General features: G+C 42.9%; 1 protein-coding gene across 1 annotated transcript; it reads left to right on the top strand.

Annotated features, from left to right (window-relative positions):
- The first annotated feature begins 19 nt into the window (after positions 1-19).
- FOXJ2 (forkhead box J2) lies at positions 20-27,328 on the top strand. Its single transcript, XM_058824971.1, has 11 exons — positions 20-1,442; positions 15,966-16,318; positions 16,825-16,899; positions 18,825-18,893; positions 19,239-19,379; positions 19,773-19,971; positions 21,827-22,147; positions 22,540-22,641; positions 23,107-23,307; positions 24,034-24,132; positions 24,713-27,328. Exons 2-11 carry the CDS (start codon positions 15,986-15,988, stop codon positions 24,799-24,801), a joined length of 1,629 nt encoding a protein of 542 aa, XP_058680954.1. The 5' UTR covers positions 20-1,442; positions 15,966-15,985; the 3' UTR covers positions 24,802-27,328.
- Positions 27,329-27,830: the final 502 nt, after the last annotated feature.

Below are 27,830 nucleotides of genomic sequence, written 5' to 3'. Positions count from 1 at the left end.
AGCAGCCGCGGGAGCGGCGGGGCCTGGAGAGAGTCAGCGCCGCCCGGGCCGGGCCCCCCGAACCGGAGCCCGGGGAGACCCCGGGGACGAAGCCGCGGCCCGGCGGAAGGCGGCGGAGGCGCCGCGCAGGCCCGTGAGCCGCCGCGGCCTCCCGTGGTAGCCGAGCCCGGGCAGGAGGAGCTGGGGCCTGGGGGGAAGCCAGGGACAGCGGCCGGGGTGGGGGGACACCCCCGTAGCCTGCCGGGGTGGGGGAGAGAGCCAGGCCACCGCCCCCCGCCCCGTCCGCAGCCCCGTTAGGCAGCCCCGCGCCCGGTGTGGGGACACCCCGGCGCCCCCCCCGCCAGGCCCCTTCCCCGCAGCTGGTGAGGGAGCTTAACACTTGTCCCCTTCCCCACTAACCAGCCAAGGGTGTGCGCAGGCCCCCGGCAGCCAGCCCTAGTAACTATCTAGAAGCAGGTCTGCTCTTTCTCGCTGTGGAACAGAGCTTTCTGGAGCTCCTTCGATACTTGTTACAGGGAAAGGTGTCCTCAGACCCCAGTTCCTAAGGATTGTGAGAATAACCTTTACTGCCGACTCCCTCCTGCTGCTGAGGAAAGTCTTTGCTCAAGCAGAGCAGATAGCCCTTCCCCAGATCAGGTAGTAGTGAGTGTCTTTACAGAGGAAATCCTGTATGCCCAGGAGAGGCAGTTCCCAAGGCAGAAATAAGTAGGAGCTCCAGATACTTACCTAGTAATTTTAATTATTTACATCTGCTCGGCAGGTGAGAGAGCAAAACAAGGGAGAGAAAGCAGAGAGAGATTTAGCTAGTCTTTCTTTTTCCAGTTGCTGTTAACTGGAGATAAAGGTAATTTCCAATACTGATTTCATCTTCCTTCATCCCAAGGAAGATCCCTCATCCCCTAATCCCAAGAGGGTTTTCTTCAAATACCCCGTGCAAGGAGAGAGGACACACCTCCTAGTTACAGGGAGAGGAAAAGGCAGATTTCACTGATAATATCCACCGAGATAGCAAGAATTGTTTTAGAGAAAGAGATTTTTTTTTTTTTTTTCCCTTACGGGCAAGGTGTACCTAGAGAAAAGAGATTTCTAGGTAGGCAGGTTGGGGAAATTGATTTCTGAAATAATCTGACCATCAGTGAAAAGGCTGTTTCCCGGGGAACACCCCTTTAGTAGTTAGCTGCCAAAAGGGAGAGAGGATCTCCATCCCGGGATAAAACCAGCAGTTTTAGGGGACTGACAATCCCCTAGCAGATTGTTTTAATACTCAAGATCCTGATTTCATCCACAATCCTTTCGCCCTCGAAATATTTTTTGAAGAAGCCCTTGGAATAGCTGATAGCAACGGTCTGAGTATGGGTCTCAGAGAAGGAGTGTGAAGGGCAGCACCCCAACAACCAGCACTGAAGATTATCCACCTCCCTCCAGAAAATCTTCCAGACAGAGTGAGTGACCACATTATATCACCTCTCTATTCCTAGCTGTCTTCTCTCGCCTTCTGTCCTTGTTTTCTGTGTCTTTTCTTCTCTCACGGTATCTGCATGCTTTTAATCTTTTAGCTCTTTCTGTTTCTGGACCTCTCCCCACCTTCTTTTTCTGTGTGTCTTTCTCAGTCTCATTCATTTTGCTGCCTTATGGAGCTAAATGAATTGACCTGATTCTTTCCCTCACTATTTAGCTTATGGGAGACCTTAGCCCGATATAATTGTAAGAAGCCTCTCTGCCCTTTCCCTTCTACTTTCTTTCCCTGGTTTATTCATCCTAGACTCAGCCTTAATTATCACTGGTGTGAATTAATTTCTGTCATTTAGGGGTCATTGAGAATGATAATAGTGGCCAAAAAAAGGTTTGAGGAGACAAGGAGCAGTGACTTGTAATGCCAGGGTCCAAGGATGCAGCCATGGGGTGGAGTGTCAGTTCTCCATGTGGGTCCTACTATGCTTGTAACTGTGGAAATAAAGTCATTTCCACAGTGCAGACCTCACTGTGCTTGGGGTCTGAACCTACAGATCCCCATGCAAATACCCTGAGATGTGTGTCCTAATGTTACCTGAGGGACTGTGGGGTGAATTCTGGAAAGAGTGCCCTTGGGAGTGGGTCCTGTGGTGCTCAGGGGCCTGGGAATGAAAGCTGTGACAGTGCTGGTGGAACCTGCTCTGAAAGCCAAAAGAAGCCGTTCGGTTGCTACCAGTCTTCATCTGTGTTTTATGCTGCATTCAGGGGCTAGGAATGTGAATCCTAGTGCTGGTGCTGCGTGAGCCAAGCTGCTGCTTTTTGTAAATGAGGCGGTTAATTCCCAGCCACAAATGAGTATTCTGACACCAGCGTAGTGATTTCCTGAGGAATCAAGTCTGAGGGAGATGTCGTCTCAAATAAAGCCAAAGCAGACTCCAGGAGCAGAAGAATCTTGGATGTCTCACATGAGGTATTACTGTTTCTAGTGAGATAGCAGTGAGGAAATCCAAGATCAAAGGGCCAGGACAGAGAGCCCTTTTGGAGAGCAATGGTTAAACAGGGAGTCCCTGAAGAAGGAACTCCTTGGTGTAATGTGCTTGCAAGATCAGACAAAAGATGCCAAAGTGATTCCCCATTTTGGCAGAGAATTTTGTCAGCTATCCATGGCTTCAGAAGGTGACTCTTTCTAAGGGAGGGCTGAACCACCAAGCCTGCATATGTTCTGGGGGTACTGTTAGATGCCCTCCTACCTGTTGCCCTATAGTTATGCAATCAGCCTGTTTTGAGTAGAGCTGTGTTATCTAGCACAAGGGAAGAGATAACTGAGGCATTTTGGCCTTTGTACATTCAAGGGGATAAACTGACTTTTCGTGCTCGTGAGGTTAATTTACCTCACGCTGCCCCCTTCCTCACAGTCATGACTTGACATTTTTCAAGTGCTTTTGCCTCTGATGGATGCCAGGGCACTTTACAGAATATATACACCAGACTTAACAAAATTCTGCTCTTCCACAATTACCTTTCTGCATATGAAACATTTTTTTTTTCTTCCATTAATGATAAAGATTCTGTATTTGCTGCCTGAGCTTTAAATGTTCTTTACAGACACAAAAGACTGGAAGTGGTATGCTATAGACTAATGGTAATTTATTTGTTAATTGCTGACAAGGCATTCAGTACTGACTTGGACACCAAATTAAGACAATCTCTGCTCAAAAGATCTCATAATCTAAAACACAGCTATACTAAAGCTGAGACATACTCATAAATTTTAGGGAATAATTTTTCGTGAGCACAGCTTTTCAAAATGATCATGGTATTCACATCAAATGTTTATCACAGGTGAAAATGCAGCTTCCTCTGAGATGGAATACTGCAGCTGCTCTGCACCATTTATTTTATACAAAAGTATCTATGCAAGAAAAAGGGAGAGTATTATTTATCTTCATGAAAGTGCAGGGTACTTTATAGACACGCTTAAATGGAAGTGTTATGTCTATAAGAGTTTACATTAAGAATGTTAAACCTGACCACCTAAAATTAGACTTTAAAAACCACATTAATGTACCTTCATAAGCAACCTAATTCTTGTAGATGCCTAGGAACATCGAGTTGGCTTCAGCATAAGCAATGAAGTCTTCTGCATTTGGGGAAAAGGACACTTAGTTGTGTGTATATGGGTTTGTAAATTTAAATCTGGACTTTCATGCTTCCAAAAGTTGACTTTAAAAGTGGAAGCAGTCAGAGTGTCCTGTGGGCACTCATCTCCCCTCTGAGAACTGACAGTGGCATTTCTCAGGTCAAGCCCTTAAGCAAAATGAAACGAGATGGTCTAAAGAGTTATGGGAAAAGGATTATGTTACTGAAAGATCATGAGGTTGTAATACTGTTTTAGTCTGTGTTCTATAACTTTTTGGGTTTTATCTTGAAGTGTGGCTTTGTAGGCAAGTTTCTAGGATAGAATAAGGAGTCCAAAAAGTTGGAATAAAAGAAGGAAGCAGTTTGAGGAGTTGGTATCTAAGCTTTCAGTCCAAGAGAGGGTTGTGACTACTGTAGTCCTTCTGGTTTGGGTTTTTTTGCTGAGTTTTTTTCCCCCTCTAAAAATACAGCAGAATGTTGGCGTCTCTGAAGAAATTTATTCTTACCACAGAGGTACAGGTTACAGGTTACCACCTCTTTCCCTAAACTTCGGCTGACCTTCATGTAGTGGGAGATTCCATCTTCATCCCAGTTTGGATCTTTGGCCCTTTACTTCAAATGTCAGAAAGGAGGAGTGGTTAATGGTGACTGTGATATGGACAGCTGTCCCTCAAGAGCGGGACTGAGCTGATTATCTCATTTTACACAGCTGTCAGACAGGAATTGGATCTCAGTTATTAGCAACCAAAAAATGAAAAATGCTTCTGGACTCATTTTTCCATTTGCTTCTCCCAACCTTGGGTAGAAGAGTGACCAGTGATTTTCATGCAGAACCTTCTATGTTTTTGTAGCACTCCATTTGCAGAATCTGTTTCTGAGCGATGCTTCAGAACTGAAACTTTGAAGGATACTGTTTTTGGTCTGGGAGGTGTATTAGAGAAGATGAGTGGCCCCCTGATTGATGGGAAGCCTAATGTGATAGCTGGCATGTTTGAACTCTCCAGTTGTGTTAACACTGAGGCCTAAAGAAAAGCCTTTAATTTGCTGTATTGTTGGCAGTTGCACATGTTATTTTAGCAAGAATATCCAGTTGATGTGTTCAACCTCCAAATGCTTATTGCCTTTGTAGGAGGCAGTATTGCTACTTGCTATCTGTTTTGCTGGTTTTGTTTCCTTCTTCCTTCTAAGGGATATATGATGAACATCAAAGTCTGTAACATATTTCTGCCCTGAACTCACGTTTTTCACTTTTTAAAGGCTGTCTGTGTATGTGTATTACTGAGAGAGAGCAAGCATGCAGCAGTATGTTTTCGCAATTAATTAATTGCAAATTTTCATCTTAAGTTTGAAGTGCAAATGCAAAATACTGTGAATGTTTCAAAATTTGGAGATCTCGCAGCCAACTTTAAGACCAATTTAATGCTATATCCTGTGATGCTTTGCCAAGATTTGGACTAGATTGTTGTTTTATCCATCTGTTTTGACCTGACCAGGCTTCCTACTATGAACCTGATACTTCCTTAGGTAGGCAGCACAGATTTAAAGGTAGCCAGCAGAGGTTTTGGTAGTGCCTGACCTTTCCTGAATACCTGGGCTCCATAGCATCATGTGGCACTCATGTTCCTCTCCTGCACCTTTAAGGCCCAGCATGTTTCCAGCCTGCCTACTTCTTGATTCTCATTTCCTCCTACACCCACTCCTCCTCTCAGTTGTTCCTGCTCCTTGCATCTCTTCTCTCTTTTGGTCCCTTTGGCATTCTGTCCTATGGTCCTAGAAGCCTAAATGCTGCTTTTCTCTTCATCAAGGAAGCATCCCTCATCTTCTCACTAAGGTTCTTCACTGGCAGGAGCCTTACTGCATCTCACAGGCTCTGGTCTTACTTCTACACCTGCCTTTTGACTTGTTCCTGGTTGCCTTTTGTTAGATTATATGCCTGTGGACATGTAGGACTTTTTGTCTGAGGTTATCTCAAGAAACTTCTTTTTTTAACCGCTGAAAATAAGCAGTTCTGATTGCCTGGGGAATGGCACTTGGTCTCCATAGTCCAACTCAATTTCATTCTCCCACCCTCTCTTCTCTTCTGGCCCCTCTCCTTCCTCAGGAATTGCTGCATTTTGGTTAGTTGGAATAAAACCCCCTTCTATTACGTTCTCTGGTTCCCTCTAGCAGTTGAGGATCTTGGTTTTCAGAGCTGGGCTGAGCATTTTGTGCAAGGCCCAGTACCTCATTCCTCATCTTTCTGAGCCGGTCAGTTTATTTGATGTGAAATCAAGAACCAAGGGAATGTGTGTTCTTTTTTTGGCCTTTTTTATGTATAAGAGAGACTGAGTAATGAGGGACAGGGTGCGATGATGAGTGAGAGCTTTTATACCTCGAGGAAAAAAATATTTGCTTTTTTTTTGTTTTTTACCATTAGCAATTCAAATTTTGTTTATGCTCTCTGCTCTGTGAAGACTGTGGCTGATTATAGCAGAAATCTGTAATTACTGTTAAAAGTTCAAATCTGAATAATTGAGAAAGAATCTGAACACTTTGTGGTCACAAATTAAAAGAGCAAAGTTCCTGAATTCTCAGTTTCCCCTAAAAAAACTATTGTTAAGTAAAACCAAGACAAATTCTCCCTCCCCATCAGGAACTTGCAGAGAAAAATAAACAAGCTGGTAAAATAGTTATATCTGAAATTCTCTTTATCTCTACCTGAACAAAGCAGACAAGGTTTGACTGTAGAGAACTAGTCTGGGTTTTGGGAGAGCAACGTTCTCTGCAAAGTTCTGCTGTTCCTTTGCTGGCTGACCTTGGGCTGCATGCTTCTCCATGCATGACTTCCCATTTATCCTGGAATAGGTTATTGATCCTTTATAAGGGTTCCAAAGTATAAGGATGAAAACCACTTTCTAATGGCTTTCTGCTCTTGCTGCTGATTGCCTTAATTACAGTGTGATATTGAACTTAAAACCTCTATATGCCCTTTTTTTTGGCATTGGGAAACAGTAGAAGCCCCAATGCGTTTTTGTTTCATTGAAGGACCAGTCACTCCAAAATGGAAAGATTCTGTATGATTGTGTGCAGTCTGGAACTGTTTATAAGGTGACTTCACTGTAGATATTCTCACTCCCTTGAAGCTTCTCCTGAGATCTCTAATGACCTTTTCTTGGCCAAGTCTCAGGGTCTCTATTCCATCTTCGTCCTTCTTGGCTTCCCTGCTGTTTTTGACACTTGATCATGCCCAGTCTTGAAATCTTGTCCTCCCTTGACTTTTGTGACAGTATTTTCCTGGTTTCCCTCCTGACTATTCCAGTCATTCATTCAGTAGCCTCTGCACTAATTTGTTTACTTCCCTCCATATTTTTTTTTCACAACTTAGACACAATGACCCATTTCTAGTATCCTCTCTTTTCTTTACCTCTTTCATGCCAGGGATATTAAATGATGCAGCCTTGCATACTACCTTAACATATTTTTTAATTAATTGCTGCAAGTTTAAGACCCCTGAGGCCAGTGTGGAACTTGAGAAAGCTCCTTTGAGATTTGCCTTTGTTTCCTGCCTTCCTCTGCTGCAAGCTTCCACAGTTGGGCCTCTATAACATGTTCTTGCTCTGAACATACAGTGTAGGACTCATATTCCTGTTCATGGCTTGAATTTTTTGCTGCTTCTTTGAGTATCTTTGGGTAACCCTTGTGCTTCCTCCTTCATTTCCCATCTCTGTTAGTGGGAGCTGTTCTTGTTGGCCTCTGAGAACTGTGTTACCTTTTTGTCTTGTTAGCATCACAATTGCTGAGGCTGTCCTCCTGGCATGTTTTCTCAACACGTTGCCATCTCCTCCTTGACAAGCCTGTGCTTTGGCTATCATCCACCACATAAGGTTCCAGCTTGTTGTGCTCACTCTAAGGGGCCTTCACATTTCTGTTTCTCCCCTATCTGTCACTGTCCCTTACTGCATTGTCATTTGCTGTCCCAGCAACACAAGCATGACATTGTGCTTTTCCATTTTTTGCATGAACATCTCTTTGCATTCTTCCTCAGCTGACTCATACCTTGATACACACGGGAATATTGCCAGCCAATAGAGGCCAGACATACTGGGAAGTACTTATTTCATAAAACCCTAGAATCATTAAGGTTGGAAAAGGCCTCTAAGATCATTGGGTCCCACTGTTAATTGCATATTTGCAATTAGCAGTTTTCAAATATGCAAATAGCCATTATTTGCATTTTTTAAAATTATTCAAAGGTCTAACTGATACTCAAATGTACTCGTCTTACTGTATGTACCCCACTCTCCCTGGCTCCTTTTGTGAAGAAGCATGATTGCAAAAGCAATAAAGAGCAAAAAAATAAAAAAAGACTTATAAACAAAGACACAACATCTTGAAGACTGGAATGTTCAAGGTTAGAGCAGAATAATATTTACTTGCAGCTGCAAGGTGACAACTGTGGCAAGCATCTGTGTAGAAGAAAGGGACTTCTTTCAGTGTCTGTAAGGAGATGAACAGAAGATTTAGTTTCTGGATGATACACAAAATGGAGCATTTAGTGAGTAGGATGCCAAGCAGCAGTACTAGTGTTTTAAGTAAAAAGAAACCATTAATTGTGTGTCTTCTGTGGTAGTGTGGTTCTGAATCCTCTTGAATTTCAAGAGTGGTACAAATCTTTTCGAGTTGTGAGCCAGGCAGGGATTGTCAGGTGTTTTGTCTACTGGAAGAGAGTTCTGTCAGTTTGAGAATAACAGCTAACAGAATAGTAAAAAGGAATTATGTTAAAACAGTGGTTGAGACTTAATTTATGAGCCTCACACAGTATTATTTGATTCTTCTGATCATTCTCCAACTTCAATTTCAGCTGTGCTTTGCTCTCAGACTCCTTTTTAACAGGCTTCTCTGCAGTGCTTTGGTAATCTCAACCCTGGGAGCATGTGCTCTGTGTACATTTTGGGCACGTGGCATTCAAGTAATCTGCACTTGATACCGATTTCCTTTTTCCTATGAATTCAGTACAGAGTTCTTGCTACTGCTTGATACCCGTTTCCACGAGTGGGTTGTGGTTTGTTTCAGCAACTGTTGCAAAGTTCATATTGACTATTTTGTTTTCAGTGGTTCAGCCTTTGGTGAACAAGTTCTGACCACTTGCAGTCAGATTTTTATTTTCCCTGTGTGTGGCTGATGTTCCTTTCTCTACCATAGAAGCCTTTCTCTATTGCTATCATTAAAATGCAAGGCTAACAGTAATTTTTCCCTGAGACCCATTTTTTAATGTGAATAAGAATACAGTTTTCATTTATAAGCATGTTACATTCTTTTAACCTGTGCCTCTATATATGTCTGCAATGCTGTGCAGATCTTCTGAGCAAGATAGTGCACATGCTGATCTACTTCTGATGTTGTCTCTAATTTCAGAAACAATCTGGGTATTAAATCAGTGTTTACATATCCTCTGCTGCAGGTTTGTTACTGGATGTGATTCTGATAGGCAGGTAAAATTGAAATCCTTCAGCTTGGGGCCTCTCAAAAGGCTGGGGGAAATACCTGCTCTTACCTACCATTTCTCTACCACAGATTTCCCCATTTCCCAGGGAAAATTTCATTTCAGATATGTGCTCATAAACTTGACTTATTCCAAAACCAGTTCCCTCTACCTTTCTCAGTGTAAGAGTAATTGTTCCGTTAATATTCTTAAAGCAAATGTCAGAGATTTCTCTCCTGCCTTGGCATATGCTTGGAATTACAGCTGCTACTTCCATCGGTGAAATATTGCGTATGGTACCGAGGGTGGAGGGATGCTGCAGAGACACTTCTGCTGGGGTGTTTCATTGCACTTCCTCAAAGTGCTTGGTTTACTTTTTACTTCAAATCTGTTATTGGGAAGGTTGTCATGGGACATTTGGCTTATTATTAGAATAAATCTTTTCTAGTAGTCTTATTACAAAGGAAATAATTTCCAGCTCAAAAGTATTTTATGTATACCAGTATTCTCAGTATCATTTACTGTTTCTTTTGACAGATGTTACATATTCCCCACTTTACCTTACACAGCATCATAAATAAAAAAACTGGTCCTAACTTTGAGCAAATATTTTCAGACTGTCTTAGGAGTGTCTGCAATGTTTGTGTAGTATTTCTCAATGCTTTTTTTCCCTGTATGTTTATATAGCAGACAACCAAAACATTTGATTAGTTTGTCTTATTAAAATCTGGCAAGGCCCTAGCTATGCTCAATCTTAGCCTGTTATGCCCATAAAGATACTGCTTCTCTTGACATGAGCATATTTCAGGCTTTGGCTATAATGCCATCTGTTGATAAGTTTAAATAAATAAGCAGGTCAGGTTTTGTAAACTATACCATTTGTCAGTTTCAAACAAAGCTAGGACATAATTGCCTTTGGAATTGAATCCTGATGCACTTCCAACATGAGGGTTTGGGTGACTTTATAGTTCTCACAAGACTTCATGTTTCATTAGTACCAAAAATGCCTGCAGAGTCAGTGCTGTTCATTTACTAAATTCAAAATACAAATTTATAGCCTGCTTGTGTACCTTTCACAAAATGGAGGGAATTGAAAGGTCCTATGATAAATGTGCTATCATGATATTTATCTAAACTGTAATGACAGTGAAAACAAATTTTTCTTTTTATTTTTCTTTGAGACTTAATATGAACCTTATTTTGTTGAGATTTCTGTTCATTAAAGGAAAATAATATCTGTATAACAGTTTCATTACAACAAAACAATTAGTCGAGTAATTTATATTAAGCTATACATGGCCTAAAAGTTTTCATCTTCCTCAAACTGGTAATTTTCAGTACCATCTCAGTGTTTTGTGTGACTTGGAGCAGATTTTCCATTCAGGATACCACAGTTGCAGTACTGCCTGTGTTCCATGAAGCAGCACCCTGAGCATTCAGAGCTGTGCAGTCTTGCACCCGCAGTAGTTCTGAGCGGGGCTGTGCAGTCAGAACCCGACGCGTGGACAGGTGCACACTGTGACACTCACAGGCAATAGCATGCCGTGTGCTCCTAGGTGACAGTGGCTTCCTTTGGTTGGATCCCTTTTCCCTTTGTGGCTCATGACTAGTGAGAACCATGTGCCTCCTGTTACCATATCTGCAAGCCTGTAATTGGGAAAACATTTTTTGGCTTGTTCTACTGCTCCCCTAAAAGGGAAGCGTGGTTCTAGGGTATGAGAATTTCTCTTACCTCCTTGCTCCCATGGATGGGTTTTCCTCCTTTCATAGGGCACTGAAGGCAGAAGGCTGCTGTCAAACTGAAATGCCTTTCTTTTGTCAGTAACATGACACCTATCATTCCTTCCAGGTTAAGTTTCGTTTTATGAAATACCCACGAGCCTCTCTTCCTTCATTTGATTCCAGAAATATAAACATTTCCTGAAGGCTTCTCACAAGGAGTTACCAAAACGAGGGATAGCAATTTCAGTCTGGGCTGATAATCAGTATCCTCTTTTCTTATTTCTTACATGAAACAAGTATTTCTGTGAGAATGTTTGCTTAGAGAAGATCAGATTTTGAAGTGTTTTATTCCCGCCATCTTGTTTCACACCACCTTCTTTATGAGGGAAAGCACATATCTTAAAACGGCAAATTTCTCTTCCTTCTAGACTCAGCTAAATTGATTATTTCCCCCTTCTTGTACTGGATGAAGACACAGAGTTTTTTGAGTGTGTAATTTACACAAGTCCATTAGAACTGCCTTTTCTTCACCAAAGTAGAGGCTCCTCATTTCTTCATGCATGTTTTACTTTTACTCCTCACAATGTGACATTATTTCAGAAGGGTTGTAGTCAAATAGTCTTTTTTTTGACAGTTTTAAAATCTGCTAAATACCTTAGAGACTAGGGGTATCTCTGAGTATATTAGATGGATATTGTTAGTTAGATCACTGGATCTGTGTTTCAGGCACTGAAATTCAAGTGGTCACCTATTCATAGGTGCTCTGCAGCAATGTCTGTCATTGCTTGGTAGTCTGTCTTTGTTCTCTCAAAGTTCATGTTGAGAAACTTGAGTCTCCTTTAAATCTTTTTGTCATAGTGTTTTGTTGGATCAAAATACTAGCAAATAAAGCAACAGTGAAAGTAAACACATCAAAATGTAAATGTACAGATTTATTCTAGAATAGGCATCTTCTGTAGGCAGTGCACTGCATTGTATGGCTCCCCATTTGAGTCCTAACTGGTTCTGCCTGACCAGCCCTTGAATCCAGCCTTAGAGAATGCTTCAAGCTATAAATGTCTATTAACTCTGTGCTCAGTGGGACCCTCAGTGTGTTGTTCCCCACATTTCATGTGTTTTTCTGTCCTGATGGCCAAGTAGCAGTGATCCTGGGTAACATCTGACTGGCTTAGAGTGAGCATTTGCAGAGTAGCAAAGTACAGATTTCTTCAGCACTGCTAAGGGATGGCCCTTACTGTCCCATCAACAGGAGCCTGGCTTGCATTTGCAGCAGGAGCTTCCACTTGCTACTTGCAAAGATTCAAAGTAAGGCAGCAGTTTTCCCAGCAAGCTGTAGGTCTAGTCTGAAGTGAATTAGTGGTTATTAAAAGGTATTCAATGCAGGAATTTTCTTTAATACATTTTTCTTATGCATTGGATAGATTCTTATCTGTTTAACTGTAGTTCAGGATCGATGCTTCGCTCGACTTTTTGCATCTCTCTGACCTGACTTGGGATTGTACTGTAACTGTTTAGTGCTTGAAAAATGAAGACTCTGCTGTCGCCTTCCAGCTGTTGATGGTGGTTATGACCTTGGCTACTCTAACCTTGCTTTTTAAATTCAGCCAAATACATAAACAGATAGCATTTACCTTGTAAAGTGGGACATTGTGAATTCTGGTCTTCGACTTTCTTTTTACTTCTTGAAAATTAATTCTGACTTGCTAATGTGGTAGGATTTTTAAAGCACCCTTGATTTCAGTTCCATGTGCTTATTACTTATTACTGGTTTTTTCTTTATTTGAATGGGATCATAAGAGAAGAGTTCAAAAGATTTGCCAGGCAATAAGCTGGGAAAGGAAAGTTGGAAGAATGATCAGCTGCTCTGGTTTGGCTGCAGTCTTGTTTTATCATGCCATTTAGTAGTGTCAAGCTGATGCACCAAATACTTGGGTCAGGTGAATGAGAAATGCAACATAAATTAACAGTAATACTTACTGCATAGAAAATATTCTTTTAAATTATTTAGTAGCCAATTACACTAAATTATTGTTGCCCTGCAAGTGTTCTGGAATTGCCACCTACATAGTGTTTGACTATGCTCAATTATTACAGATCCCATATTGCCAGCAAATCCAGTAACATGATCAAGTGCAAACTTGGAAAAAAAGGTCTTATTCCACGGCTTTGAAAATTCCCATGTGATTGCTGTTTGGTCTGACTCTTTGCTTTCTGTCCTAAATTACTGTCTAGTGTATATCTTCTTATCTTCTTAAAAAGCTGCTGTGTTTTACTGAAAAGTGTGTTAGTTTGGGGTTTTTGGGGGGTTTTTTGTGGTTTTGTTTTTTTTTTTTTTTTTTTGGTGGTTTTTTTTTTTTTTAATTTTTGGATTTTGTTTTCTTGTCAAAGATTTTTATAAACCAAGGAATGAAAATACTAAATTTCTTAGTGTGGGTGTAATCTGACCCAGTTCTAATTTTGCTTGTCTCCCTGACGAGTGTATTTTATACAAATGCACAAAAGCTTGTGTATATTTGATGATGGGGATGTTGCATATCAGCCTTACATTTTACTGCATAGCCAATCATCCCAGATGCTCTACTGACATAACCTGGGCAAACCTGAAGCTCTGTGAAAACAACAGTGCTTTCTTCTGTTTCTTGAATTTCTGGTGTTTCAGATTGGTATCTTAATCTGCCATATGCTTTTATAACCTAATTTTCTTGATTTCTCTGCTTGTCTTTAAAAAGCAAAAAGGGGGGAGGGGGTGGAACAGATAAATTTGTGTTTATTTTACTTTGGAGTTGTATTGTTAATGCAACTGATATTTCATAATGGTTTAACAAGAAGCAGTATTTTTTTTTCTGCTTGCACCATAGAACTTAAAATTTATATGAGACACTTACAAAATGAAGCATTCAACTTAACATTTAGTTCATGTTTGTTTTCTTCCAGGTGGGGCACTACTTTTAATGAGGGCTTTACCTGTGAAGTTACCATGTAAATGTAGCTGTGTTTTGATTGGTCTGTCCGTCCCAACTGGATAAAAATATATTGTTGCTTTTCCCTTGTATTATTCACAAAAGAATAGTCCTGCTATTTTTTTTTTTAATTTGTGTAAATTTCAAATGTTTGATACTAGATTAAATCGGTCAAAACGAGTTATTCAATAATGCTCAACTTGAGGGGCTGGATAGTGGAAAGCCTTTTGCAGCTTGGATCAATTAGCTGTGCAGCAGGTAGTAATGCCTGTCCCAAGTGAGAGTGTGGCAGATGAGTAGATGGGTAAGTTGGTAGCTGATGGGCTTTTCCTTTCCTCCCCAGACATAAAAATGTTTCCACTCACCATAGACACTGTGGTGCTGCAATTGTGCTTCTCAGTCTGGGTGCCTAAGAGTGAGTGATGGTGTTAGCTGTGCAATTAGGACGTGTTTCCTGAGGCCAGGGCTGTGAAGCCACTGCCTGTGGGGGCTGAAGGATGGATTTTGCTGGGGTATTGTGTAGGTGTTTGAGCCCTAAGAGGTGTGGTGAGCACATGCATAGAAATGAAAGGTTTAGCGCATATGAATGCGTTGGAGTGTGGACTTCATTGCTTTGGTGCTGTGAGAGCTCTGGAGTGCAGAAGTGAAAGGTAGAATGCATATGGGTGTGGGGGAAGAACGGGTAGCTTCAGTGTCAAAATGCTGGGTGCATCTGTCTCTGGATCTGTGCATCCACACTGTGTTATTGTCAAATGCCTATTTTTAGAACGAGTATCTAATTGGTATTCATGCAGATGGGTGTCTCCCTGTCTCATCTGATCCACTCATCTGAGTGATGCACTCAGTGGGAGGTGTCTGCTGACGAATCTTTCCTAAGCAGAGTGTGTTCGTGTCAGTCTCTTCTCTCTTACATGTATGCAAGTGTTTAATTTGCTATACAGACATAAGTGTGTTTGCCTTGTCTATGCTCCAGCATGCTCAAAGAAAGTGTCATTTAATCTTCTGGAATGATTAATTTCAGAAATTAAAGGTATAGAATTTGCATGCCTTCAAGACACGTTTCTTCTCTTTATGCAAAGAGGAGTGCAAGTTATGGCCTTGGAAACTTAGCTCCCTCAGTCCAGACTTCAAGGGATTGCTCCCAGTATAGTAATGCAGCCAGTTGTGAGTAGGAATGACAGACTTTCTGCTGCCTGTCTACTGCAACAGACTACAGAAAACTTAGTGTGCTAAGGGTGCAACTCCATACAAGTTCATGCTGCAAAATGTTTTCTTCTTATAAAATAATTTGTATACAACTGCTAGCCAGGTGTGGTTTATTTTTCTGAGGGGAAGTATATAATGTTTATGAGAGAAAACATTCTGAGTCTTTTCCTGCAGCAAACTTGTGTGATTTCAGACAAGTAAATTTTTTCTGTGTCTCAGAATTGGAGAAAATACTTGCCTGCTATAGTGTGAATTAAGCAGGATTTAAATATATATCTATATATTTTTTTAGGAAAAACTGGTTATGGCAGGCAAAGCTTTAACTATTATGAGCTTAATATAGTCTGTTCCAACTTGACATGGTAGATGTAATTATCTATATATAGTATTATGCATGATCTTGGTGTTTTAAAATGAGATATGTAATCCTAGCTCTAAGGAATAGGATTCATTATAATGTCACCTAATGCAAAAAGAGAGGCTAGGCCTCAGAGAGAAATTAATTTCCCCTCAAATTAAGATAGTCCTGACTTTGCAGATGATCTAATTAAATTGTGGTTTGTGTGTGGCATGAATGAATATACCCTTTTAGCTATGATTTTCCTCTTAGCTGACACCGTAAACTTACTGGATCACACGTAATCTTGGTGAAGAGTACCAAGGTTATGGATTATGTAGTAAAGGAGTGAATGTGATATACCTGCTGAAAGGGCTCTGCTTCCCTTAAACAGAGCTTGGCTATTTACCTGGGAGCAGTGCCCTGGGGTAAGCCTGCCCTAGCAATGTTACCATCAGTGTGGACAAGCACTGTCCCCACTGCCCTCAGTATGGATGGTCCTCCCTGAGGCACAGTCATGGGCCTCTTGGAGTGGTGCTGGCTAGCTGTGAGTAAGATAAATAAAGTAGGATGATCTTCATACAGGTATTTGTGATAGCAGGAGAAGAAGGTAAAAGGATGTTTCTGTTCTTAGGCTTCCCCTTGTTTGTGTCTTAAGGGTTTCCTTTCCTCTCCTTTCTCCTCACAGATATTCCTGCTTCCAGCAGCATGGCCTCTGATCTGGAAAGCAGCCTCACTTCCATAGACTGGCTCCCACAGCTTACTTTAAGGGCTACTATTGAAAAATTAGGGGGTTCCTCACAAGCAGGACCTCCAGGGTCTGCCCGAAAGTGTCCCCCAGGCTCACCAACAGATCCCAATGCCACACTGAGTAAGGATGAGGCAGCAGTGCACCAAGATGGGAAGCCACGTTACAGCTATGCCACTTTGATCACGTATGCCATCAACTCATCACCTGCCAAGAAGATGACGCTTAGTGAGATTTACCGTTGGATCTGCGACAACTTTCCCTACTACAAAAATGCTGGTATTGGTTGGAAGGTGAGGGCTTGCATCACTGAAGTACCCTTTTTTGCCTAATTATAAGGCTTACTTTCTTAATTCTATGCAGAATAGCTTCACTGATTAAAATAAGACTGATGGAAAACTAAGTTGACCAACTGGAGAAAATGCAGAGCCAGCAGTCCCATTTTCTCTGAGAATTTTGTTGAACATATGTGGTGGTCCACTAAAAAGGAGTGCACACAAAACCCACCACCACCAACCAAGGAAAACAAAAAAATCCCCCACAAAGCACACATCACCACCATCCTCTGCATCACACTGATGCTATTTTCATTGCACCTTCTATAGGTGTAGAGGTGGTTCAGCCCCATATTAACCATTTTAATCAGTCCCTTTCCACAGCTTCTGTTCTGCCCCATTCCAGCAATATGTAGTGAGCTTTGGCTTTTAGGTACCATCCTATTTTCTCTGCTCCAGCACATACTCAGAAGACTGTATGTTTTTGTTGTAGCACTTACCTGTATCTCTTACTCTCTTATCAGAACTCTATTCGTCATAACCTCTCTCTGAATAAATGTTTTCGAAAGGTGCCTCGACCAAGAGATGATCCTGGGAAGGTAAGAAATCTGCATGCTCCTGGGCAAGCAATTTAAAACTGCAGGGAAATAAGCTGGGGTTGCCCTTTCTAACTCATGGTTGGAATTTGAAACCTAAAGTGTAGGCAAAAATGGAAGCAGTAGTAAGATTTACTGCAGTCCTTTGGCTACAGAAGCATTTACTTAAAGGGAACCTCTAAAGGAACTTTAAGGGTTTTAGTAATTATTTTTCTTATCTGTGATCTTCAGTTGACTTTAAAGATACAGGCAGAAGTCAAAAGTGTGATTGAATGTACTTTATTAATTTTGTTTCTTTTTCTTCTTTATCTTTGTGTGCAAAATGTGAGTATAGTCCAACTTGTTCTGCTATGAGAGAGCATAGCGGCTGCTGGTGAACAGTAGGACTGTGATGTGACATCATGGATTTCATGGAGGCAGGATCCATGGAAATGAGAGCAGAATTGCTGCCTATATAGATTGCAAAGTATTTGGTATTGGAAAAATGTGTCATCATCACATAGTTTAAATCTGTAGAAATTATTTACGAGTAAAACTCAAGAATTCAGGAATATGTTGGCTAACTAAGGAAAGCTGTGATAGTACACATAGATTGTAAAGGGGAATTGCTAGCAAAACCAAGACTTGGCATCTTGGCATGCAGATATTATTGTCTGAAAAAACCCACAACCAAACAAGCAGGAGGAGATGGTAGGGGTACGAAGCTGTGTATTTAGACACAAGGATTGTCTCTTCCCCCTCATCCTAAAGTTGCAAGAAAGGACAATTTGCTCAGGCCTTTATTTCAGGTTATATTTAAAGGACTGTGTGGTGCTCAGTTGGCACCTATAAGTGGAAATAGTAGATCTTTGAGGATCACAGCTCAAAAATACCATTAATTATGTAGCTTATTCTAGGAAATCCTGACTGACTTAAGGGTATATGTTTGCAGGTGTTCATTGGCATGTTGGGCTGGGTTTATAATGAAAACTTGTGCTTGATGCTTATTCAGATTATTCAGATCTTGATGGGAGGTTAAAACAAGCTAAATCCACTTTAGAGTTCTTTTTATACTTAGTCAGAAGACAACACTCATAATTATACGCTGTTTTATATTGAAAGGGAGGTCTAGGGGTTGACATGTACCCCTATCCTCTCCCAGACAGGAACAATAACATTAAGCTGATGAGATCTGTCAAATTTTTAATATCTCCAGGGATAGAGATAGCAAAACTGGGCATTTGTTCTAGTTCTGCACCACCATGATTGTGAAGAAAGTTTTGTTTATATCTGACTGTACTTTCCCTTGCTGCAACTTGTATTTTTTGCCTCTTCTTGTGCTGTACATTTTTGAGAAGAATTTGATTCTGTCTTTTATAATATGCTTACACAGTTGAAGGCAGTGGTTTGATCCCCTTAGCTTTTTCTTGTCCAAGCTAAAACAGACCTCTCTGTACATAATTTGTTTCAGTTCTTAACAGTGGTTTTTTTCTTAGCCATCATGGGTCCACTGTGGATGCTTGAAGTGTAGTCTCACAATCATGAAAAAAGAGCAATCCTTCTGGCTGTCTCTGCCAAATACCAGCGTTGAGTTGGTTCTCATGAGTTAATCATAAATTCAGATTGTGAGGAAGCCACTGAAAGGAGTGTGCAGGCCTAAAAGAGTTCATTCAGCTTGGATCAAACCATCCTTTTGTGTCCTGTCTCAAGAGTGATGGAAAGTAGAGGATTCTGCCTTCCACCAGTAGCATTATTCCTCATAGTTCAAAGCAACCCAGTGCAAGAAAGGAATCTCTTGGCAACACCTGAGTCTCAGTTGTGTGAGGTTCTAGAGGATGGTCCTTGTGGTCCTAATGTTTAGTTGGTGCTGCATGTCTTGAGTCAGCATCCCCCTACTTCAGGAAGCTATGTGATTTCATCATTCATTCACCCGTGGGTTTTCTTTCCAGGGCTCTTACTGGACAATAGATACATGTCCAGATATATCTCGCAAGAGGCGGCATCCTCCAGATGATGACGTGAGTGTTTTTCTTTCCACACAGCGTGGAGTGGGCTGGGAATTCCCTTCCAGCACCAGACCATGATAATGTTTTGGGGTCAGGGTGTATAGATGGGCAGACAAAGGCCAGGACTGAACTAGTATGTATGTCCTGTTGATTGCCTGTTGTTGCAGCTATTCAGTAGCAAAGTTAATCTTGTCTGAAGTCCTTTATCCTGACTTTTCAGTGACTAAGGCCCAGTCCTCCTCTTTTTTAAGCCATGAACTTCTACAGCGGGGGAGCTGGCTTCCCATCTGCAGTTTCACTTCTCCATCTGTTTTTGATTTCTGCTCCTTTCCTTCTCTCTCTCTTCCCCATCCACAGATACCCCAAGACTCCCCAGAGCAAGAGGCAAGTAAAAGCCCCCGAGGGGCTGTTCCAGTCAGCACAGAAGCCTCTTTGCCACCTGAGGCCACCCCTCAGATGTCCATCCAGAGCACCACCCCCATTGCTAACTACAGTCAGGTGAGCTGTGGGGAAAAGGATAGAAGTGGGAGGAAAAGGAGAGTAGGAGGGGTGCATGAATGGAAAAGCGAAGTAGTGAGGAGAGGGAATTGTGAAAATTGTGATATGGAGGCAAAAATAAAAAGAAGGGAAGGAGCTGAAATTGCAGAGATAGAAAATAAGGAGGAAGTGAATTTTAGCAAAGGGTTGGATGGGGATAAGGATAAAGGCGTAATGGTATTACCTGAAGAAAGGCTGGAGCCATTGTGCTGTGGTTGGTGTTCCTCAAGAAAATGGCGCTTGGGAAGATTTGTTGGAAGATGAGCTAAGTGATATGGGATACCAGTGCATGTTCTGTGTGTATCTAGTCTGATCTCTGTCTCAGACTGAAGGCCTTTTTTCTGCCTCCCTTAGCAGGGTGCAGGGCCTGTGGATGTTGCCTCTACTGTATCAGGGGGGCAGGGCCGTGAAGGGGCCGATGTGCCACCTCCGCTGTACAGTGCCAACCATGACTTCAAGTTCTCCTACTCTGAGATCAACTTCCAGGACCTTAGCTGGTCCTTCCGAAATCTCTACAAATCCATGCTGGAGAAATCATCTTCCTCTCAGCACGGTGAGTAACTACATGCGTCATGTGGGGTGGGCAGGTATCTGCCCACACAGTCTTGTCCATTTGGCATCTCTCAGATCTTTCCTCATTTAGGAGCCTGTGCAAACAGACTTTCCTTCTTTGGCATGCTGTAATTACTTCTGCCAGGAGCTGATAAGAAATCTGCACGTCCTTTTATGCATTGCTCCCCCTAGTTCTCTCAGAATAAAAAAGCACAATGATTTAAAAATGCCGTGTGTTGATACAAATGCAAATACTAAAATGGCAGAAGCTGGGAAAAATGAAGTCCTGAAGAAAAGCATGTCAGAGAAACATTCACAGTCTGTCAGGCTAGAAACCGTAAGAGGGAGGGGATTGTTGCATCTGGAGTTTCTCAGAAGGAGAGTGGAAAATCATCATTTTTCAGATCTGTTAAAAGTAGGATTGTACAAGGCCTTGGAGAATTGAGCTTTGTGGATTTGGAGCAGAGAAGAGAGGGCCTCCAACTCCATTCATATCTTGCATTTCTGGGAGTGAATAAGCAGCCAGAAGAGGGCAGAATCACTTCAGGGATGAGATGTCCATGGAAAATACTTCAGAAAAACTTAAAGCTCTTTCTGCCTTTAAACACTATGCTAAATATTAATCTGGTGTAAAAAGGATTATGTTGTTACATGAGCTTTTCGCCTGTGCTATCAGCCATCACACAGTGCAGGCAAAGTTTGTCACTCCAGAAAGGGCCTCCTGAACTTGAAGCTTCAGTGAAATAAAAATGTATATACTTTCACTGCTTTCATGATGCTGGCACTCCTAGTAGGAGACTGTTGTGTGAGGTGTTGTAGTATGAGCAAGCTAGAAAAATGTAGAGAAGAACCTTGGCTTGGTGTGTTCCTCTGATTTTACAAACTTAGCAGCTGCTGGCTTTTCCCCTCCAAGTTGTAGGCTGCATGACAGTGTAGGAAAACTTGCAGTTTTTGAAAAAATTTTGTTGGCAACTTTTGAGTCAGAATGGCAGTATTCATCCTTTTCCCCTAGGACAGTAGTAGGATACTCGAAGGGTTGATGTTCAATCTAGTGAAAATGTGAGGCTTGCTTGCAGATGGTCAAGTAAAGGTACTCAAAGGAAGAAGCGAGTAGCTCAGGTTAATGGCATGCAATGCCCCTGACTGGTTTTCCACAGAGGTTCCCGAGTGAATGGGGAGAATGGACAGGGGAAGCAGATGTAAGAGATATGCTGAGCTCCTGGTGTTGGGGAAAGATGGAAAATACCTGATGCTCTCACGTGTAGGGGTTGTCTGAAATACAGGATAGAAATTACACACCCAGTGAGTCAGGAGGAATGAAAGTAATAAAGGAGCCCTGGTGTGTGCAGTGTGCTCTTTGTACAAAAGCAGTCTTTTATGACCTCTTATGATCAATGTGAGAAAAATTGTGAAGATTCCTGACCAAGCTGCTTGTAAGAAGGGAACTGAAGGGAGTCTTTGGAAACAAGCAAGTCAGATGCATTAAATTACCAATTTTCTAAATGTTGTACTGTTTAAGTATGCTTAATGGTCATTTATATGAAAACAACATGTGCTTGACATTTCAGGAGAGGTTGGGTTACTTTGGTAAGTCTAGGAAAAAATCCAGGGAGGAACTTAAGTGCCTAACGCTGTACTAAAATCCTTGTGGGTCTTTGTTGTAGAGCGTTTTGTTTTGTGTCTGGAGCACAGCAAGGGCGTAACTGCACAGGTGATGGTTGCTGGCAGCCTGTAGAGGGCACTCCTAAAGCTTCATGAATAGCGGGATGAGCAGTGTGAAATTAGAGCTGGATAATGTAAGCAGAGGTCTGATGCAGGCTCTCTTAAAGCTCCTTCCTCTTTCATTTACTCGGCAGGTTTCTCTTCACTCCTTGGTGACATGCAGCCCTCCAACCACAATTACTACATGTACCAGCAGCAGCAGCAGCAAGGCCCCTCCTCAGTGGGTGCTGCTCCCCCACTCCACACTCCAACCCCAGAGGGTTGCCCATCCCAAGGAGGGAAGCAGCAGGGTGGTGAAGGTTATGGCCCTCCGCCAGTGATGTCCATGCACCCGCCCCCGATGCAGCATGGAGGTTACCACCAGCATCAACAGCATCACCCACACTCCCACCCACAGCAGCAGCCACACCAGCAGCAGCAGCAGTCACAGGCTTCAATCAACAACGCTGGCTTTGGTGAGTCAGGGGTGATGGAAAGCATGGATGGGGAAAAGGGAGCAGTGAGGAGCAGCTCCCAGACAGAAATCCCACAAGTGAGCGTTCCCTAAGTAGTGCCTACTTGTGTGTAGAAAATGGAGGAAAGTCAGATAGGCTTGAAATCTGAGAAGGAAATTGCTTTCTTACCTGGAGAATGGAGGATATATCACCCTGGGTTTGGGATTCTGTTAAGGGATGCAGCATAAATCAGGGCCTTAGTGAAAAAGGAGATACCGCCCCTGGTTTTCAAGGGGGAAAGGATTTCTAGCTGCTGTAGCATCCGGCTCATTGGTGAAGAGGGGCCAATCTTTATAGGGGTGGAGAGGAAGGGTGATCTGTGTTGTATTAATCTTGTCCCTGTTTCATTCCAGCGTTTCCCCCTGATTGGTGCTCCAACATTGATTCCCTGAAGGAAAGTTTCAAGATGGTAAACCGGCTGAACTGGTCTAGCATTGAGCACTCCCAATTCTCAGGTCAGTGTTGGCCTAGTGACTAAGGCTAGTGACTCAGTGACTAGGGCTGTAGTCTAGAACATGCAAGTGCTGTGCAGGGATCTATTTTTCAGTGTAACTGTGGCAAGTGCCTGGATTTCTCAGTGATTCACCTCATTTTTAAAAAGAGGTGTCCTACTTCATGGGTTCTGTTAAAGATCCTGAAGTGCTTGAATGAACACTGCAGGATTTGGAGCAGGGAGAATTAAGTCATGAAAGGATGTCAGAAAGCTAACTGAGCTTTTTCCTTCAAACTCTTCCTTGCCCTACCTGAGTCAGTGTGACAGTATCTTAGATGTGGAGCTTTTCAGGAGTGTGGCGACAGATTTGAAACAATCAAGTTTGGTTTGTGAGGAGGAGGTAGGATTTAGGGACAGAAGACAAATTCTTTGCAGGGAAGATCATAGTGTGACTGCTGTCTTTGACACTCTCCTCTGTCCCCTGCAGAGCTCATGGAGAGTTTGCGCCAGGCTGAGCGGAAGAACTGGACGCTGGATCAACACCATATTGCCAACCTCTGTGACTCCCTTAATCACTTCCTTACCCAGACTGGTCAGCTCCCTCATCTGGTTGGCCCACAGCAGCCCCCTCGAATCTCTGATTCTTGTGCCCTGAACAGTGGCAAACAGGAGCAATCCATGAACCAAGGTAATTAGGAGGAGACTAAAATGACATGCAAATGAAGGCCCAATTCTGTGAATATCCTAAATGACTTGCAGCCTTACCAGGCAATGCAGCACTGAGCAGCTCAGAGCTGTTCATAGGAACTCAGCCTTCTCTGGCTTTAAAGAACTGGGATGTCTGATACCTGTGGTCTGGACAGACTGCTGTTATGTGATGCATGCTATTGACAGGCAACCTCCAGGCAGGAATATATTTAAAAGGCAAACCCGGAAGAGGAGAAGAGGTGTTTTTTTAGGTGACAAACAGAGAGGAATGGCAAGATAGAGAGTTTGCTATTCCAGATGGCAGGAACAGTAAAAGAAAAAGGTCTTGCACCCTTGTTGGAGAAATACTGTACAGAGGAGAAGGGGATACATTCTGAGGAGGGGATATGGTGGTCCTGATAGAACTGTAATGGTGTGTGTAATCTAATACTGAACTAAGTGGATGATATTGAGCCAGCTTGTGGTGTTTCTGGATGAAAATTTTCTTCTCTTACAATAATATAGAAACTCCTGCTGGTTTCAAGAACAAGATCCCTGACCAAGCTATAGTTTGGAGTTAGGACTCAACAGCTGAACATCTCCTCAGTATCCTGTGGGTCTGAGTGAGTTGCTCTGTGGCTGAGCTGCGCTCCAGTCAGGGCCAAGACTTCTGACCTGAACATTAACACTTGTTTTTTTTGTTTTCTTAATTCATTTCCTTTCACAGTGAACTCCTATGGTCAGCCCCAGCCTCCCCATCTCTTCTCCGGGCCATCTCCTATGTACCAGATTTCTACCCAGGACTCTCCGGGATATAATCGCCCAGGTAAGGGGTGATGTTAAGGCATATTACACCAATGAATATTGAAGAACTGATTCCCAACCCCTTGGTGCATTTCTCCCAAAGCACTTAGTAATCAAATGGAGCACTGTGGGTAGAGAGGGAGCATGGACTGCAAGGGACCCTCCATTCAGGGCTGTGTTATAGCTCTGGGAAGGTTTAGGATTTCAGAGGCCTGATTTCTTTCACTTCACATAAGCAGTCTTCTAGCTTAGCCTTACCCTCAGTTAGTTGTTCAAAGACAGCTAGCTGTACATGAGAAGCTTCTGTTGATGAAGTCATTGGTGCTCTATCAGCAGTCAGCTATGAGGTAAGTAAAGGAGGCTGAAAGGTAACTTCTGTAGAAGCTGCTGTGGAGAATTTCACAGCAGAACATTCCTACACACTGGTAGATGCTGACAGAGATTAATGCCTGTAGTGTTCTCGCTTGTTAGACTGTTGGAAAGGAGAAGGCCCAAATCACTTTTGATTTCTTTTGCTCAAGGACCCACTGTGAAGAAACATGTAGTTTTAGAATCTAACTCTCCTCTTTCCTTTTTCTTCTTTTTTCTTGTTTTTGGCTCAGCTCATCATCTGGTCCCTCGGCCTCCAGGGCCTCCTCCAGGCGCCAATGAGGAAATCCCCGATGATTTCGACTGGGACTTAATCACCTAGCAAGTTACAGACTTGATAGCCCGTCCTTTTTGAAGGACGTGGGAGGGGAGGGGGACATGGGGTCAATGGTGTCAGCACCTCCCTCCCCAGCCTCCCTGCCTTGCCTGTATATAGATATATATTCTCTATCTCCGCCAGAGAAGCCACCGCAAGATGCTGCCGAAGATAATCCTTCCTTGCGTCCTGTTTTATCTTCTTTTCTTCTTTTGTTTATTATTATTATTGTTATTATTATTACCAATAATTGAGCACAGCCCTCCCCCTCCTCTGGTGGCCTCAGACGCATCGGATCGGCTCTTTCGTGTTGCGCAGTGCCCTGTGGAGGGCGGGAAGATGGGTCCTTGGTGCCATGAAAAGACCTTGGAAGGCTGAATCCTCGAGTGCATCTTTCTCTGCCTCCGTTATTTTGCGTTTAACAATCCCTCTTTCCCTTCAAGGTGGCCGGTGAATCTGTCGTATTGGCTACTGGAGTGAGAGAGCCTAGTGGACCCTGGGAGCCTGTAGTTATGTTGTTTCATAAATGTTGTAAAGGTCAGGGGGCTGAAGGGACACTGGAGGGGTGATCTTAGCTCTGTGAACTTTCTTGCACCAGCAGGAACAGCAAGAAAATAAGTGGTGTTTCCAAGTACAAAGAGAGGGTAATCCCTGAGGTAGGGAGAGCTGAGCTGAGCTGGGAGGGCAGACCTGAGTTTGGAGAAAGGAGAATGTAGCAGATGCGGTGTTTCAGCAGAGAAGTTGGGTTTCAGAATGTGGTCCCATCTGTGAAGACTGAGAGGTTTTGAGGGAATCCTGACCCATTTCCTACACTGCCTTTTGCAGTCTCTAGGTGAAGCCTACATACCCATCAGGTAAAAGAAGCAGTCAGGGGTGTCGCATGTGATTCAGCAAATTCTGTTCCCCAGAGCTTTTCATTTCACCCCACACCCTTTCAAGCCCTTTTTCAAAATATGTAGTGAGGCTCTCCCTTTTATATGCAAATTTGGAAGTTTTCTCTCATCAGTATTTGTCCAATTGTTATTTGATCCTCCCCCTCATATTTCTTTGAAGGCTGTCCTTGCCTGTGGCTGAGAGTGCCGGCAACAGGAGTCTGGCTGTGTAGGTGCACATCCTCCGTCAGTGGTTCCCACTTGGTGAATGGGCTTGTGGTGGGCAGAGTGGGGCCAAGGGCTGAACCCTCTGGTCAGGGACTGAGAGGCCCCTGCAAGCAGTTTTTGTAAGAGGGGCATTAGGGGAGAGAGGGTGAATCAGGGCAGGGTTTTGAACTGACCAACCAAAGAGTGTAGTATGAAAGGGAGGAAGGTGTCTTGGACCCCTTGCAGTTCAGCTGGGGAGATGATGTAACCTAGTGTAAATCCTGAAGGATGAGCTTTGTCAGCATGTGCAAATCAGGAAGGTGGGAAAGATACAGGAATGGGAGTGAGCATTTAGGTGCTTCCTCCCCAAAGTTGTGTCCTGTGTTCCCCTTCTTTTCTCGTATGGCTCCGTTCTGTCAAACTTCTTGTTTCTTCTTAATATTTTATAAAGCCTCCCCCCAGCCCTTATTCCCTATTTACCAGTGAAGGGAACAAATGTGGAAATAGACTATCATGGCTTCTTGACAGACCTGGAGCACAGGAGTAAAGTAATAACCTCTCTTCTGACTGCAGGAAGGTGGGGAACTAGCACTGCTTTTTAAATTTGCTGTAGGGATAAACCAATTGGAAATTGGATTGTTGTCAGGGAAGCAGGGTCTCATTACATTGGAAGGGAGGAACAGCACTTTTATTTTTTCTTTTTTTTTTTTTTTTCCTTTTTTTGGGATTTTTTGTTTTGTTTTTTGTTTTGTTTTTTTGTTTTTTTTGGGGTTTGGATTTTTTTTTTGTTTAAGTGTGAGTTTGGGGGGGGAAGTTCGTCATTGAGCATTTCCAAGATAAATGAGGAATCCCAGACAGCTTCAACATGGAGTCAGCTGTTATCTCTGCTGCCTCAGGATGGGAATGATATAGCTTTGGAAGCAAGTGTGATAGGTTTCTGTGGAAAGTGGCACTGGCGACAACAAGAGACAACTTATGGCAGGTGCCAGTTAAGTGTTTTGCAGTGGACATTACTGAGAGCCGGCCCTGTGGAAGTCTGAAAGCACCACCGGAAGCAAACCAAACCAAGATGGCTCCTTCTGCATATCCAAGTGCTCCTCATTTGCATATTTGCCTCATTTGCGTATTAAGTTGTGCCTCATTTGCATATGTAAATACATGCCGGTCAGTGTGCAAATTAGCCTCGTTCCTCTGCCCCTGAAATCAATGTGTGTTGTTAGTGCGTGGTAAGACATCGATGGGTGGGTGTGGAGCTCTGCGGGTGCGCTGGCACCGGCCTGCAGGCAGGGTAGGGGGGCCAGCCTGGCCCACAGAGGGGTCCTGCAGGCCCCTCCAGCCCAATGTGGCCCCCAGTGCTTTGTGTCAGTGGTCAGGGAGAGAGGGGCGTGGTCTCACGAGTTTATTTTTGTGCATGCTTTCTTAATAAAAAGAAAAAGTGAATGTTTATGGTTTAACTGTTTTGGTGCCAGTATTGATTTTTTTCTTTCAGCGGCGCCTGTCAGGATGGCTTGGTTCCCACCTTAGAATTTGGGTGTGGACGTGGCTAAATGGATGTTCTTGAGATGGAGACTTTTTAGGATTTTAAGAGCTGAAGGTTCTTCCAGCTGGCTGTTCTCAGGGTGGTGAGATCTGGAAATCTTTCCATTCATGCTCACCAGAATCGCAGAGTGAAAACTCTACCAATGCTTAGTGTCTATTTGTCTTACTGTTTGTTGGCCTTTCTCTTTTAAGGGAGAACTAACACAGAAAAGCAGGTTTTTAAACTGCTTCTGTAGAGTATCTAGTAAATCTCTTTCTGCTTTTTAGGAGCAGGGAACATTGAACCTTGGGAACACCCCAAATAGCCTGACTGGATGAAACTTTTTCTCCACTGGAAGTACATAAGAAACACATTTCTCTTGTAAGGAGAGCTTGACATGACTGAGCCACAACATGGTCATTCTCTACCTTCTTGGG

This window comes from Ammospiza caudacuta, chromosome 2, assembly GCF_027887145.1.
Source record: "Ammospiza caudacuta isolate bAmmCau1 chromosome 2, bAmmCau1.pri, whole genome shotgun sequence".
Lineage (NCBI taxonomy): Eukaryota > Metazoa > Chordata > Aves > Passeriformes > Passerellidae > Ammospiza > Ammospiza caudacuta.
The sequence above is the reverse complement of the archived record's forward strand: the minus strand, read 5'-3'. Positions and strand labels throughout refer to the sequence as shown.